A 16,214-nucleotide genomic window follows, 5' to 3' on the forward strand; every position below is an offset into this window, starting at 1 on the left:
GGTTTTCACTCCTGAAATCCCTTAACCAAAGTGACTTTCTGAAAATAAACTAAGTAACTCCCCCAAGAGGACCAAGTATTGAACTTTTCATATATCAGCTTATAATATCTAATATCATAGAGGAACTTCAAGGAATTGTCTTCCTCATCCCCAAATTCCCCATCTGACCAAATGCCTTTCTCTTCTTTTCTCTTCCTTGCTCTCACCTGTCAATCATGTTCACAGCTGAAATTTGATTTCTCTCCCACCAGTAACCTTATATGAAATATTACCAGGAGGGTCAGGACCAGTGTGAACCTTGCTTTTAAAGTTCATTAACTCTTTGTTCAAAACGGATGGTTTCAACGTCACAAAGCCTGCACAGTGGCTTTGTGGTCCTAGATCATCATATTGAACCGGCCATTTTCAAATTGCAATTAGAAAGATGAGGACAAGAGAGGTATAAAGTATTAGAACTGCATGCACTCACACCAGACACATCAGTAATCCTCAAAGGTATACATGGAATTAAAATCCATGTATGGGAACTATTAAAAAAATGTTAATTTCACATAAGGTTGGCAATGAAACAATATTTCATATTCACAGTCCAGTTATTCAGCGAGACTCTCATCGTAGCAGCATGTAGTAGTAAATAATCAGATACTATTTTTGAATAGAGAGAAGAAATGAGTTCTGTTTTTCCAAAGCTCTCCATTTGCCAGATCTTTAAAGTGCCTCTTTTGCAAAGAGTAGCAATTTGACAGTGTGACTTTTGCCCCCCTCAGTTTCCACTAGGAACCAAAAAGAAAAAAAAAATGTATTTCATGCAAATTTCTCAGCAAGCAAAAATTTCAATAATAAAAAAAAAACTCTGTGCCATTAGCCAATGAGAGGTAATAAGAATACATAGAACTACGACACTAAATAATTATTGGTGTGACGGTGTTAGTCTACCTCTCCAAATGAAGAGGGTTTATAATTAAATTCATGCTGGGATACTTGTAATTGAAAACCCATTTAAATAGCTCAATTTCATTTTTTTTTTTTAGTAGATGAAAATCAGATTTCTGTTTCCCACTTGTCTCCTCCCCTCCCCTTCTGTCTCCAATTGAAGTGGGGAGTTGTTCCAGAGACACATTTGGATGCAGAAGGAAGGCCACACTGTGCTTTGAAATTATATTAAATTTTCCAAATGTGAGTCTGGACCAAATTATAAGCAACTCTAAATTTGGAATATTTGTTAGGCCCAGGTAGAACTACCCAAGGGCAGTGAATGCCAGTGGCATGCATTCATCCAAATGGCCTGACATTCACCTTTTGCAGTGTCAACACACTATGTGGGATCAAGCCAAAGATCTGAGATCTACTCAGACTGAATTACTCTGTAAGTGACATCGATGTAATGAAATAAATACAGACAATGAATGCATGCTGGTTCTCACACACATTGCTTCTATGACTCCTCTGCGGCATCTAGTATCACGTTGTAGGGTGCATGTGAAACCTAAATACTAAAACTATTCCAAACGGGAACTTTTCACACCCAAAGAATGAGCAGCATCCCCTGCTTGCTGGCTAACTTCTCCTCTCCCGGCAAACTCACTAAAACAAGCGCATGCAAAATCAAAAATCAAGATGTACCTCTTTGACTTCAGGCAACTGGACTTTTCACATCACTGATGTAGAGGACTCCCTTGGGTACCTGATTTAGCAAATATATTAAAATAAACAAAGGGTAATTAATAACCATGAAGAATGTTTCAAGGACAGTACGTTAATGGCAGCATAACTATGAAAAGGGCAGAGTTGGATCCAAAGAAGATTGATTTAGTTCCACTTGCTTCTGCCTGGTGGCCTCAGCCCAGTCAGATCAGAGGAGGGGTTGGCATGGAAGGGGGCGGCCTAGACTGCTGGTGGCTGCCTCTGAACTCTGGCTCCCCCACTGGGAGCCTGAACCCACCCATGGGCCTTGCAGTCTGGGTCAGTCCTGAAGCTGTTTGCAGTTCAAAGGGACCCAAGAGATTCTGGGTTCCATGTGGGAAGGATTCAATCTTTTCTGATGGGCTTCTCATTCACAAGCCATTGCTGATGGCCCATCCCTTAGAGGACCCCCGGTCCAGCTTTGGCAGGCAGTGAACTAGGCCACATTCTCTTCCATTTTCTACCCGCTCCTCCGTTGCTCTGATCTGTCCTGCTAACACTGCCGACCTTAACTGCAAACGTTCTCTTAACAAACAGAACCATTTAGATACTACCCCTTTATTTATTAACCACTTCTCTGTTTAAATTCCTAGCAGGGAGTACTTAGAACAGTGATACCAAAATGAGGTTGCTTAAAAAAAAAAAAAAAAAAGACGTTTTGCTTCACAATGAATAACAAAACACAGTAATTCAAAGTAGTTAGCTTTCTATGGTTCAAAAAACCCTTATTGCCATTAGCTGTACTAATGTAAGTGGCAAAATAATGATCATTTACTGTACAGAGCCCAATATTTTCCAGACAGCAGTTTAATAACAAAGCAGACCTGTCATTGCTTCCTATAGTTAGTCCCACTATACAAATTCAGACTGTCAAAATATATTTAAAATCTAATTTAAAAATTCAACACAGTTACAGCAAATCTGTGTATAATAGCTACAATAAACTAGTAAGTCAATCTAATTTTTTTCCAACAAGGATAGTCAGTTATTTTTCTTTAATCCCCTGTATTTTATTTGGAGTACCTTACAATTGGTGTGAACAGATAGACTACATCCATCCACATGCTGTCTGCAGGCAGTTGTAACTGAACACATTGTCTTTCTTCACCAAAATTTGTCACTCACTGTAACTGCCTGATTCTTTCAAATGCTCTTTCCCTAAACAGTAAGACAATGCCCTAAAATGCTTGGGTAACAAAACTGACCCTAGATATCTGCCAGAACTGTCCCCAATACATTATGTGCCTGCATTCCTATTTCATGGTACAAATGCTTTTAGAGCCTTAAGGAACAAATTTCTTTTTCATGTATTAATCTTTCGTCAAACATATTATTTCTTTGAAAAGGGGGGTCGAAAAGAAACAAGACACATACGGAAATTACAAAATTCAAAAGTGTATCGGTAAAGTAAATTGGTCTCCATTTGAAGTTCAAATACTTAACCTCTAAAACAATGACTATATAAACTTTCCAATTAAGATGCTTTCTTAAAGATCTCCAGAAACAACAGATTCTTTCAGAAATACAAGTGAATAGAGTTTAAAAGCTTAAGAAATTTTGGAGAGAACATTGCTGTCGTTCCTCTGGGGCATTGCAAACATCTGTTAAGCTCCGGCAAGGAATATTTACATGAGATCATATACTTGTGAGGCATTTTTCAATTTTAGAAAAATATTACAAAGCAATAATTGAACAGAGTCTTGCAAAATGCCCCCTTCTCCTTCCTGACCATATCATTGATAGTCTCCGTTATTTTTGGAGAAAAAGAATCAGCCTCATTAAATGCAATATTTGGCTTCTTGCCTGAAATCTCATAAAGTAGATGTCCTTTTTAGATCATTGGTGTCACTTTCCTCAAGATGACCTCTACTCTCCAGCTACCTGGGGAACCCATCCAGTTATCAAGGCATTTACTTTCAAAAGCCAGAATGGGGGTTGGAGGGGGGAGTTCTGTTTGCACACCTGAACAGAGTCCAAAAGCCATGTGGTTTCTCTGTTCTCAGTACCTTTGCCCAGATCGGTCACTGGGGAAGGGTGGTGAGGGCAAGGGGGTCTCGCCTGGGAGTGAGAGGAGATTTTTCAAGCTGGACCACGATGGTGTAATCTAAGCCAGATGTCTGACAGCACTGAGCCTCCTACACTAACCACGGAAGAATATTTTTTAAATAGCTTAAGAGTGTGTACTGATAATGCAAGGGAGGTTTCAGAAGTGTAGTGAATTAACACAGACAGCGTACCCTGAAAAACGTCTCCTGGGTCTCCACACCCTCCAAGTTATGGAAAGTCTGGTGGAGGGAGCTGACCCACATGGGAAGGTTGTTCTGAGTAAGACAGAATTCAGACCAAGTTCTTCTGTCTACCAAGGAACAGAGTAGACCCATTAACTCTGCCCTGTTATCACTTTAGTTAGCTTCAAAAGTAGAAACTGCAAGTTTGTCTGTTAATAGCTTTCCCCGGCTGCAAAGGCACTTTAAAGGGGTTCATAGATTAAATGAATAAATAAATGGCAGATGAAAGAAGACGTTGCCTTCATTGCCTGAAAATGGAAAGAAACAAATATCCTCTTTTAATAAATTCTATCTCAAAATGATTACCCCAGATTTTTTTTTCCTCCTGTGCTATCAAAAAAGATTAAAAAAAAAAATCTGACCCTGTAAAAGTGTTTCCGATTCATACATCACTGTTTTAGTTTCAAAATATTTATCTGCTCATTAATAAATCCTTCTTTAAGAAAAAGGGAAAGAGAGAGGAAAAAGGAGATGCATATATGAAGATGCCCTGAGACTTTCTTAGTTCAACCCCTGACACAAGCTCCCTATGAGAAAGAGGGCCTATGTAAAAAAGATAGGAGTTTCAAAGTTTGTCCTCCGGACACAGCTTCTGCATGCCTGGGAAATGTCTGGAGCCTATTCCTGGCCCTGATGGAAGAATCCTAATAAAGTTTGCGTGGCTGGCTTTGTATATACACCACGGGTAACCCAGACCATATCGCCATTTCCAGGAGGATTTTTAAACTTGCTCTCTAGATTTCCCTCTTTCTCTTTTCCCTCCTGCTTCTGTCTCTAACCAAAGGGGAGAAAAAGAGGGGGACAGATCTGGAAAATGGGCCAGAAAATTAATGAGTAAAAAATCAAATGATCTGGAACCAATGATCTTATTTACAGAAGGTTCCCAGGAGCTCGCGGGTGGGGCCGGGGTCTCCAGGTGAAGGGCAGAGCCTTCAGCGCGGACTCCACTCCCTCCCTCCATGCGCCCACCTAGGAGTGCGGAAAGGCAGGTAGTTGTGCAAGCCCGGCCGCCCCGTGGAGGCCAGGGCAGGTCCTCCGGGATACTGTCAGCCAAATTCCACTGGAGATCCCAGCCCCCTGGGAGCGGTGCGGGCCCTGACGGGGCTGGGTGGGGCCCCGTTCCTGCCTCCCCGCGCCTGGCTGCGCCTTGGGCGTCTTGGCGGGGCACTAGCTGCCCACAGCCACCAGTGCGCACCCGCCTCCCTGGGCTCCGCCTTGGGCCTGGAGCTGAGGCCGGCCCTGAGGGACTTCCTGGTGACCTCAGGCAGTTGCCTGCCCTGGCCTGTCATCCTGGCTCCAGTCAGTGCGCACCTGCTGCGCACCCGTCAGAGGACTCCAGAGGGAGGCCAGTGCACAAGCCCCTGCTCAGCTCAGGCCACGGAGCTCTGGGCAGCAATGTTTAGGGCGACTGGGCCCTGTGAAGCAGGTGTACAAAGGACCTGGGGCGGGGAGGACGCTGTGGCGTGGGGGTGTGCATAGAAACTGGCAGGGCGCTTAATCTCAGCATCCTTGTGACTTCCCTTTCACCCCAGCCTTTAGGACCCGAGTTACACATTCTGGAACCCAACCTCAGCTCTTCTCTCAGCAGCTCCCCAGACATATCTGCCTACCCCTGCCTTTGTCTGCATTTAAATTGTGGCAGGAAGGACTTAGGTGGTGCAAGGCCTCAACTTTGGTGACTTCTTCCTGGCCTGAGGCCAGTGCCCCTTAAGCCCTCTTATCGCCTTGAGTGACCAGGCATGGAGGGTGTTGGAAATCATGGGGAGAACCCTGGGATAGGACAGGGCCCGAACCCCAGAGCTAGGGACTCACTGTTTTTATCCATCTGTGGGAAGCTCAGGGCCTGTCAGCAGCTTATCAGTCACCCTGTAAACAGGTCCTTCCTGGCCAGAGGAGGGGACCCTGAGAATGACCTGAGCCGAGCCCTGGCTACTGGGGGTCATGAGCCAAGGTTGGCCTCTGTCAGCAATACTCTCCCCGACCCCTGCACACTGGGTCCCTTCCTCTCCTCCTCTCCCTGGGCCTAGTTTGAGGGCCTACGGTCCTGGAGGCCTCAGGCCTGTTTCCTTTCTGGTGAGTCCCCCAAGGAGGTCAGAAACCCACTTCTACAGGCCTCCAAAGGGGGATGTGGTCACACCCAACCAGGGCAAATATTGGTTGCAAAAGAAGAATCTGTACCCTTGTCACGTCTTTTTGGGCGCCAGGGCTTCCTTTACCACCATCGTTGTGGGGAGCATCTGAGGATAGAGGTTTTCCCTCTTCCCTGCCTAGTTCTGTGAGGTTTCCTGGCCTCTTCTGTTCCATCACTAAGAGAACCAATCACAAGGAAAAACTGGTTTTTGGAATCTTAGCTTGGAAACAGGCAATATTGAGAATCAGAATATTTAGACTAGAGAAAGTCAGAAGTGAAATCCCGGGTGCGTGGGCTGGAGGTAGGGGCAGCCTGAGGAGGGGGGTGAGCACTGAGAACCATTTCCTCTCCTCCCCCTCTTTTCCCCAAACCTCTGGCTGCCGCCACCTCTCCCTCTTCCTCCTTTCTTGAATTAACACCCCTTTCTAATGGTCGCTAAAGATCCAAGCTGAATCTACGCAGAAGGGAGGAATGCGATTTTGCAATCCCAAATCCTAATTACAGAGAAAAATTGTTATTTAACAAAAAAAGAAAGAAGGCAGAGAAAATGACTTGTGCGGAATAAGTGAAGAGGTGCTCCGTAGATGATTTTGATTTGAGTAAGAAACTGCATTCCGATCAGAGCCTCTGTGGAAATGTTTTGGGAGTTTCTTAAAGCTGTCCAACTCTGATGCAAATTCATAGATCTGATTTCGGTGTGCTGTTGATGTGTGCTTTCTATCTCAGCCTTGGTCGTTGAGGCAGAATTATGCAAAACACCCAGAGGGCTTTCAAATTTAAACAATAAAAAAAAAACTGTCATGATGTCATAAAACCCAGTGCAGGGACCATACAAATATTGGCATAGTACGTCTGACTAGTCCAAAATAGTACCACCATCGAGTCACAGACTGGTGCATTTATAAATGCCCAGAAGTGAAGACATTAGTGATTACCTTCAAGCGCTCTATTTGGGTTTGGTTCCCAAAATTGTTTTCTACCAGGGAACATAGGTGTGTTATATTTTTAAAAGAAATGGACAGTCAAGCCTTGCTTCTATCAGGCTTCCATGTATATATATTGGCTCTGACTTTGGCTCCTGAGCAAGTGAAATTCACAGGGGCTCTCTTTTTCCAGGACTCCTGCCTTCAAAGGCCTGCTTTCTCTTGCTTCCCTCCTTTATCACTTTCTACAGATGGTGCAGGGAACAGGAACCAAGACTTGGCTATGCCTTGGTGAGGAGCCATTTGATTTGTTCACATTTGTTTGGTTGTTTTGTTTTGTTCCTCTCTAAAGGATAAAGATGCTCCCCATTTGTGGCAGGACCGTACTTCTTCATGCCCCAACAATCATGAGACAGCCTGGGAGACTGCAATTCTCTCCCCATGTCTCCTACCCCTGTTACTGAAAAACTGCCACACAGTGCTGGGTTTGTTCAGGAGCTGGGGCGGAGCAACGCCTGCCTGCAGAGAATTCCCCTTTTCTGGGGCTGTTTGATGTCTGGATTTTGAAGATTTATATCAAAAGTGAGAAAAAGCAATGTCATGGGGAAGGTGGGTTAAGGCTCTGTTTTTAAACAAATGCAAAAACAAACAAATCCTGATTGGGATGGCCAGACCCTGGGGCCACCTCTCTTCTGGCCACTTATACCCCTGCCCTCACTTGAGAAATCTCCGGGATTGAGGAAGGGTGGAGAGGGAAAACAAACCTCAGGGTTTCTCTTATTTTCCCCACAACATGAAGGAATGCACAGACCACAGAATATTCCTCCTGCATCCTGAGGAATAATATGAATTGGTGGCAGTGACAGCCTAATCCTGCAAAAGAAAATTTTCCTTTAAAAAATCCCCCAAACAAAACTAAAAAAAAAAAACTAACCTTTCTTCCAAGAAAAGGGCTAAATCATTTCTTTTTTTTTTTTAATCAAAGGAAAGCGAATCACCGTAGGGAGCCTTGCAAATCAACAATCCAAAGCTGGCCAGGTTGACTCCCTACCCCTCTCAGAGCTCAGGCCCCAGAGCTGGAGAGTGTGTTCTTCGGCCGTCAAAAGGCTGAAGATTGTCTGTCACTCATGCGTATTTTTGTCTTCCATTCTATCTCAGTTAGTCTTTAACTACCAGTACCCACCCCCCGAAAAATATATCCGTGGACATATCAGACTTTTAAATATATTGATTGACCCAGGATACTGCAGGACTACATTGTATCAGCCAAGGCATTGTGAATATGGAAGACAGTTTGCCTTGACCAGAAGCTTCCTCGTGTACTGTACTAACAGCTTCTGAATACATCCTAGGCAACTTCAGTTATTTAGACGAGGAAATGCTGGGAATGTGGCTACTGAGACAGGTATGCACCATGCTCATGAGGGTGGCCACCATTTACCCTTTTCCCCTCACCGTTTGCAGCAGTAAAGCTAGTGGTTTGGCGAGGGGAGGACCTATTTAAGAACAGAAGAATCTCGAATTGATGCTGCTAAGGTAAGGGTCTGAGGGAGAAAAGATCGGTGAGTTATCACCACGTGTTCAGTAATAAATAGAGATTTCCCATCCAGGGAGTATACATTGAAAGGAGGCCCAGGTGGTTACGGAGTTGAGACAGGGAGGAAATGAGGTCTACATAGCAGATTTATCTGCTGGGCAGAAGGAGGACTCTGCCTATTTGATGCCAATATATTAATGTGTCAGATACATTGTAAAAAATGATGAGATGATTTTTGAAAAAGGAAACATGCAAAAAAGCCGGGAAATTAAAAGGTGGTGAATTTTGTGAGTATTGGGGAACAGAAAGGGAGGAACGAGAAAGCACACAGAGGATGTCTGCTTAGCTAAGTTTGTATTTGGCCACACATTGCTTTCATTTACAGCTATGTCTGCTAAATGAATGCATTTGTCATCACAGTACATATGATGCCACCCAGGGCCCATGAAAGAACCAGGTGCCCTGCTCCTCTGATGCATCTGCCCGTGGTGGCATTTGTTTGGAGAGGGGAGTCAAATATGTGTATTTTTCTTCTTAGGAAACTTCTCTGCCAGGGAAACAATGTAGCATGAAAATTTGCTGTTTAGAATGTGCACGGTCTGCATGATTTTAAAATGCTAGCTGTAACCCCCTTGGCAAACTTTTCTTCATCTACATGTACATATACACATTGGTAATTTCAGTGCATTTTAAAAACTAATATTCCAGGTTGAAAACAATCACACCTGTTCATTCGTGTGCATCATAAATCGAAAAGCATGCGTGCCCTTTCCAAGGGTCTATGCCTGAGACCCTCAGACAAGAGGCATAGTTAATTCTTAATTAGTGAGAAGGTCATACTTTTAACAACCTTCTCCTCTAATATAATTTTTATTTAAATAAAGGAGATTTTCTTTTTTCCTATTTCAGATAAATGATAAAAGTAAGGAGTGAGTTGTTCTCCAAAACCACAAATTAACAATATATATATGTGTGTGTGTGTGTGTATATATATATATATATATATATATATATATATATATATTAATGTACAGCTCTCACATAAATTTCATTTTGTGAACACAGTGGTAAATATATATTGCTGGGGCTTCCAAAATGTGGTGTATCCCACTGATGTCTCCAACTTGCGAGTGGACTCAGTTCTGTAATTGGAATGAAAGGAATTTTAACACTATTTAGACAAAGACTCAAATGTAGCGTAAAGGGAAAAGTTTGGATTTCCTTATATGATTTCTCTTTCTTTTCTTTTTTTTTAAATTTAGAAACTTATTTGTAAGGACCGGCACCTAGGCAGGATTTAGGAGCTCTTTATTAAAAAAAAAAAAAATTGTGTTTTCCTCTCACTATCTTTCAAAGTTTTTAGTAATCATTACCTCCCCAAATGCCTTTCACTCTGAGTTAACCTGCTCTTTAAGCCAGCCACCCAAGCCCCGTTTTTCTCAGCACTCCTTTCATTTTCTAATGTCTGGGAGCCCAAACAGACTTATACTGAATCTGCTTTATAGATTTCTATCAAATTCCTTAATTATTGCAGAACTATGTATATTTTTCCCCCAAACCAGGTCTTACTCTTCATGAAAGAACTGCACCAAGTGTGTCCTAAATGTCATTCTTGTCTCGAGAATGTGTTTGCCTAACATCTCCCATCGGATGCTGAGCTTTTTCATAAAAGTGACATGTCTATTTCTGCATCTTCAGAGGGAGGGTGAGAAATAAAAATCTCCCAAGTCGAGGAGAGCTAACTCCCAGCACACGAGGGTAGCTTTGCTATGAAGACTTTTGTGAGGCACAATTAACTGTGGATTCAGGAACCGAATCCAAACTGGCACAGAAAGGAAGGTAAAAATGTGGAGGGTCAGCCCTGTCTTCGTGTTCTATGAAAAAGAGGAAGCCCCGTGATGAGAGTGGCCAGCACTCACCAGTGCCAAGCACAACCTGTTTTCTTCAAAATAAGGCCTTCATTCGGAGTTGCAATATTATCTTTTTCTTTTTTTTTTCTTTTTAAGAATTGAAAACTAAATAAAACAAAAGTCATCATGTTTGGCTATATTTTTTAAACAGTGCCCCTTTGTCTAACATTCTGTTAGTTTCTAGGGGAAGTTGACAGAGAGTGCAGGCCGCCTGAATTTGTAACATTAGTTGCATGGATTTGTGTCAATTTAAAATAGGTCAACGCTTAGGAGTTCTACTAGTGAGGGGTAGCCAAAATCTTCCCAAATGATCTTCAAGCTAGCCCCCATACACAGTCTGTTTGGGGATAAATACCAATTAAAGTATAGCCTCCCTTCAACGAAGGCATTATTTTCTATTTATATTTCTGGAGCTAATGTGATATGAAATCATTACCAGCTTGTCTAAGTGGAGGCTCTCCACTGAACAGTTACAGTGAAATATGATTTGATAACACAGTTTAAATCAGATATGAACTGGGAGTTATATAAGTAAGGGGTAGGTAGATTTTTTTTTTCCTATTTCAGATAAATGATCTTTAAAAGTTAAAAAACAAAACAAAGCAAAAAAAGCAAAACAAAACAAACAACTTTGATTTGTCCCAAGTGTTGATGTCCAATCTCATCAGGCCTCACTAACAAGAAAGTCATGGTGTATAAGGAAAGAAGGAAAAATAATCAATTTCAGCCAAAAGACAAGAATTATTTATCTTTAACATTAGACGCATCTGTGCCCAAGCCATCTCTGATAGGCCGACTTGCCAGATTCACTTTCTCTAGAGGGCTTTGCTTCTGGATTCAGAAAGCCAAAGCCGACTCTACCTTTTTTTTTTTTTTTCTTTTCTTTTCTTTTCCTTCTTTCTTTAATTTTTTTTTTTCCCCACCAAAGGACTATGATAGTTCAACTCATTTAAAAACTGAAAACTTGAGGTCAAAAACAAAATACAGGTCATAATTTACGTCTATATTAAATATGACTAATTATTCTATGGGGCCAGCTCCCTTGCCTCAAGCACAGCCTGTAACTTCACCCTGAATGACTGTCTCCTTGTTCTTCCTACTTATCCTTCCTCTGGAGAGAAAGATGCATTTTATATTTCTTATGAGATTGTTGGGCCCAGTTAAACTGTACACTAAGAAACTGAGTACAGAATCAAAAAAAAAATGCAGTTTATTATTGTAGATTATTCTTTCTCTTGATATAACCAGAATTGAAAATGAAAGGAAAGCACATAGGAACATCACGCATGGTTAGTTAGTAACTCAAGATATAAAACAATTTTGCACAGCAAAATATGTAAAAGAAAAGTAACTGACAAGATTTTTTTATATTTATTGTGGTAAGATTTACTTTTCATTTTTTTTTTAAGACAGGATGTCAGTCCCTGAAAATAACATTTACTGATTATTGCCTTTAAAACTGTGGATTTTTTTCTTAAGTTACAGAAAATCCAGTTCTGCACCACAATACAACTGTAAAAAAATCTGCATCATCTTAAAACTGTGCAGTAATGCCATTTTTATAACTGCATAAATTTTATTAGCGTTCTAAACAGTTTTGCATTTTTTGTATTATATGCTTGCAGGTTATATCTTAGTGCAATTCAGTCCCAAATACTTTAATTTTGAAAAAAAAAAACATACATTTTGAATGTAAAATTCCCCTACAGATATAAACAGGGGTATTTCCCCTTTTAATACTTTGGTTTTCAATACAGTCAGTGGTATAGCAAAAACTACACATACCCAACTTATATTTAAGTTGCAAGCACATGCTGTATAAGCTACTTTTTTAAACAGTCCCCTTGCAAACTCTACCCCCCTTAACATCACAACAGTAAACAATTTAGTGCATCAATCTTTTAAAAAATCTACAGCTACACAGACCTAACTCTTTCAAATTTATCTATAACATTCCTTTATCTGTAGCATACATTTTAACTGGGCTAACAGATTATAAAAACTAGAATTAAATTATATACTAGAAACCCATAGCATTCCACATTTGACAATGACCAAAAGCCAAAAATAAAGAAATAATAATAATAATAAAAATAAAACAAACCAAAAATAATGGGGCAGATTTCTTTTTTTTAAAAAATAAATTTTAGACTGCTTTCGGCAACAGCACAATTTAAGTCCCCAAAGGGGGGGGGGCATAATTCTTATGAAAAAGAAAACATTAATAAGTGTTTCTTAATGTTTGCCATGATCAATTGGGAACCCATTCTGGTATCTTGACAAGGAATGCCTTCAGTGCATTACAATGGGAGGCTGAAGTTCTGAGTAACTCAAAGCTGGAGCAGATGCAAACTTTCATGGGAAGAAGGCTCTAGGGTTGCACTTTTTTGTTCTGAACTCAAAAAAGTCATGAGGCAATAAAACAAAAGTATGAATGCCATGCTCTAAGTCTTCGAATGTCCATTTCCAAGCCAAAGGAAAAAAAAAAAGAAAAAAATAATTATACCATACATGTCCAGCATGCAGGTTTTTTTATTAATATATTGTCTCTTTTTCCATAAAGTCTTTGAAACAGTTATAGTTCATTGTTGCTAAGACAAAGTAGCAAGCATAATAATGCATGAGATGAGAATGAGTTTTTTGTTTGTTTGTTTGTTTTGTTTTTTTAATGGCAGACTAAACTCTCAGGTTTGGCATCATAAGGCCAAAACTCACAAGTCACACCCAGGTTGATGCAGGCTTGATTGTGGCAGGTTCATGAGGTTATTTTTCCTCTATTTTAGCAATACAATGCTAAAAACCCCCGATGGAACTCAGCACGCTGCAAGTCTATAACATTTCACATTTTTTTTTCTTTGCAAGCTCAATCTCACATGAAGAACTCAGGAGGAGGAAAAAAAAACTTTGCTTTTTTTTTTTTCTTTTATCTCAGAGGAGAAGATGGGTGGAGAGGGGTGAGGGTGGAGGTTGGGCAACACAGCAAGCTCCAAAAATTAAAATAAAGAAAATAAATCCAAACAAAATTAAACACACACACACACACAGAGAAAATGAACACCAGCTCATGAACTGAAGAAAAAAAAATACTATGCGAATGATGCGGGCTTCAAAGGTGAGCATGTTTCACATGGAGAACTCTGCTGGGATCTTTGAACATTGTGCAAGTCTTGGGGGGGGGTGTTAAAAAAAAAAGCTAGCAAGTTACGGGGGAATTTCAGATTGGCAATCCATGAGCCAAACACCTATTCCCTCCCCAACTTAAAACAGTCGCCACCACCACAAACTCTGAGCAGTGTTGTGTGTGTGTGTGTGTGTGTGTGTGTGTGTGTGTGCAGGGATCAAGGGGGGGCGATCTCGGTAGGGGAGGGGGCGAGGTGGTGGCAAGCGTGGCTCTGCAACTAGCAAGCCCACACCCGAGCCGGACCCCCACGGAGCATATCAAGGTGGCTAGCTGGGATCGCGTGTCAGACTCACATGAAAAACTCGGGAGAGGACGGGTTGTCGCTGCTGGAGCCGTTTTCTCGGAAGCCGCTGCTCACCAACTTCTCGTATTTCTCCTTGTACGCGTCCCTCTCGCGCACCAGCCTGGAGATCTCCTGCTTGAGGTGGTCGACTTGCTGCAGCAGCTGGTTCTTCTCGGACTCCAGGACGTGTCTCTGCTGCACCCTCTTGAAGCGGCAGGACTGGGCATAGCCGCGGTTTTTCAGGGTCCGCCTCTTCTGCTTCAGCCGGATCACCTCCTCCTTGCTGACCCCGCGCAGCTGCCGGTTCAGCTCGCGCACGGACATGGTCACCAGCTGCTCGTCTGAGAAGCGGTCGTCGAAGTGCAGGCCGCCGGCCGCGTGGTGCGGGTGCAGGGCGCCCCCCGCCCCCGCCGCGCCCCCGCCGCCACCGCCGCCGCCGCCGCCACCCCCGGCGCTGGCCGGGCCACCGCCGCCAGCGCCGCCCGTGCCGCCAGCCGAGGCGGATGCGCTGCCCCCGGCGCCGGGCGCGCCGGCCGTCGGGTGGTGGTGGTGGCCGGCGGCATGGTGGTGGTGGTGGTGGTAGTGCGGGCCTGCGCCGCTCTGCGCAGCGGCCGCAGCGATCACGGCGGACACCACGGCGGCGGCGGGGCCCATCTCCTCGCCGCTGCCGCCCAGGGAGGCACCGGTTCCGGCCCCGGCCGCCGCGGCCAGCTGCTGCGCCCCGCGCGCGTAGCCATCGAAGCCGCCCTGGAGCTGGTGGCTGTTGCTGATGAGCGCCTCGACCGCGTCCTCGGGGCTGAAGCCCAGCGCCTCGGGGTTCAGCTGCTGCGGGTAGCCGGTCATCCAGTAGTAGTCTTCCAGGTGCGCCTTCTGCTCACTGCCCGAGCCCGGGCTGGGCGCCGAGAAGCTGGGGGAAGGGGGCACCGAGCTGCACGGCGTGCTCATGGGGGTGGAGGACAGCGAGCCCCCGGCGATGAGACGGCCGCACTGGCTGATGATGCGGTCGGTCTCCACCGGTTCCTTTTTCACTTCAAACTTCATCAGATCGAAGTCATTAACATATTCCATGGCCAGGGGACTGGTGGGCAGGTCGGAGTTGCTCATTGCCAGTTCTGATGCCATTCTCCTGCCGCCGCCGCCGCCGCCGCCGCTCCGCCAGATGGGCTGCAGGAGAGGGGCCAGCGGGCTGTGCTGGGTGGCCAGCGGGTGAGCCAGCTTGCCGGGCTGGGGCGCTTCTAGCTCGAGCGGCGGTGGCTGGCCCGAAACCTCCGAGCGCGCACACACCCCCCGCCCTGCCCGCGCCCCCCGAGCCCGCCCTCCCTCCCCCTGCTCACGCCAATGTGCTTGCTCGCTCGCCCCGGCCCCTCCTCGCCTGCTCGCCTCCGTGCGCGCCGAGCCGGCGGCTTCAGGCTCGGGAAGGTCCTCCGCGGGCTGCGGTGGTGGCTGCGGCTGCAAAGCCGGAGGAGCCCGGCCCGGTGCGCGGCGTCCCCCGCTCGTCGCTCCGCTGCGCGCTTTGCATAAGGAGGGCTCGCCTAGCCGGCCGGGCTGCAGGCGGGGCGCGCGCGGCGGCCGCTCGGGGCTGAAGGCGCGGCGGGCGGCTGTCCGGCGGCGCGGGCCTTGGCACGGGGGAGTTAACACTTCATGCTTCTCTCCTCCTCTTCTGCCTGGCTCTTTTTATTTTTTTATTTTTTTTTCTTTTCTCCTCTCTCCCGTACTCTCGCTTTCTTTCTTTCTCTCTCTCTCTCTCTCTCTCTCTCTCTCTCTCTCTCTCTCTTCCTCCGTGCAAAGTGCAAGACAGAGGTGCAGCCCGGCTGGAGGAAAGGGAGGGGGGAGTTTAGTTCTTTCTTTCCCCCCCTTTTTTAAAGCAAAATTGCGAAGTCCTGGGGAAAGGCAAGGCAAAAAGCAAAGTGGGAAGGGGGGGGGCAGACCGAGCCGGCGAGCAGCCCAAGCTACAGCTCCAAGATGAAAAAAGATTTTAAAGCCTCTGATCCAGCAAGAAGAGTTTAAAGCAATTGCTGAGTTTTATAGCACTCGTGACGTCAGGCCCAAATGGGAAATTGACTGGCACTCCAGGCCAATGGGAGGCGGCAAGAGCGGCTGCGATTAGCATAATAGTATAGAAACAAGGAAACTTTTCGGATCTGTCAATCAGGACCCAATCAGCTGACTGTCAGCTGGGACGGGCTGGTTTAACCCTTCCCGCGCCGCAGCTCCCGGGGAGGGAGAGAACCAGGCCCGGAGAAAAGTTTAGTGCGAGAGGGGAAGGAGTTTTTCGGAG

The 16,214-nt window shown here is 44.8% G+C and overlaps 1 protein-coding gene across 9 annotated transcripts in view; it reads right to left on the reverse strand.

Annotated features, from left to right (window-relative positions):
* Maf (MAF bZIP transcription factor) overlaps window positions 1-15,231 on the reverse strand; it is a 312,248-nt gene extending 297,017 nt beyond the window's left edge. For all 9 annotated transcript variants that reach the window (XR_003301166.2, XM_077792926.1, XM_077792931.1 and 6 more), the window contains exons 1-2: window positions 13,947-15,231; window positions 1,624-1,684 (exon numbers count right to left, since the gene is read on the reverse strand). Coding sequence is in view for 8 of the 9 variants with exons in the window: in XM_077792926.1 (XP_077649052.1) it covers window positions 1,651-1,684; window positions 13,947-15,058 (1,146 nt within the window). In the remaining variant the exon portion in view is untranslated. The remainder of the gene's footprint in view (window positions 1-1,623; window positions 1,685-13,946) is intronic.
* Window positions 15,232-16,214: the final 983 nt, after the last annotated feature.

This window comes from Urocitellus parryii, chromosome 15 (genome assembly GCF_045843805.1).
Source record: "Urocitellus parryii isolate mUroPar1 chromosome 15, mUroPar1.hap1, whole genome shotgun sequence".
Classification (NCBI taxonomy): domain Eukaryota; kingdom Metazoa; phylum Chordata; class Mammalia; order Rodentia; family Sciuridae; genus Urocitellus; species Urocitellus parryii.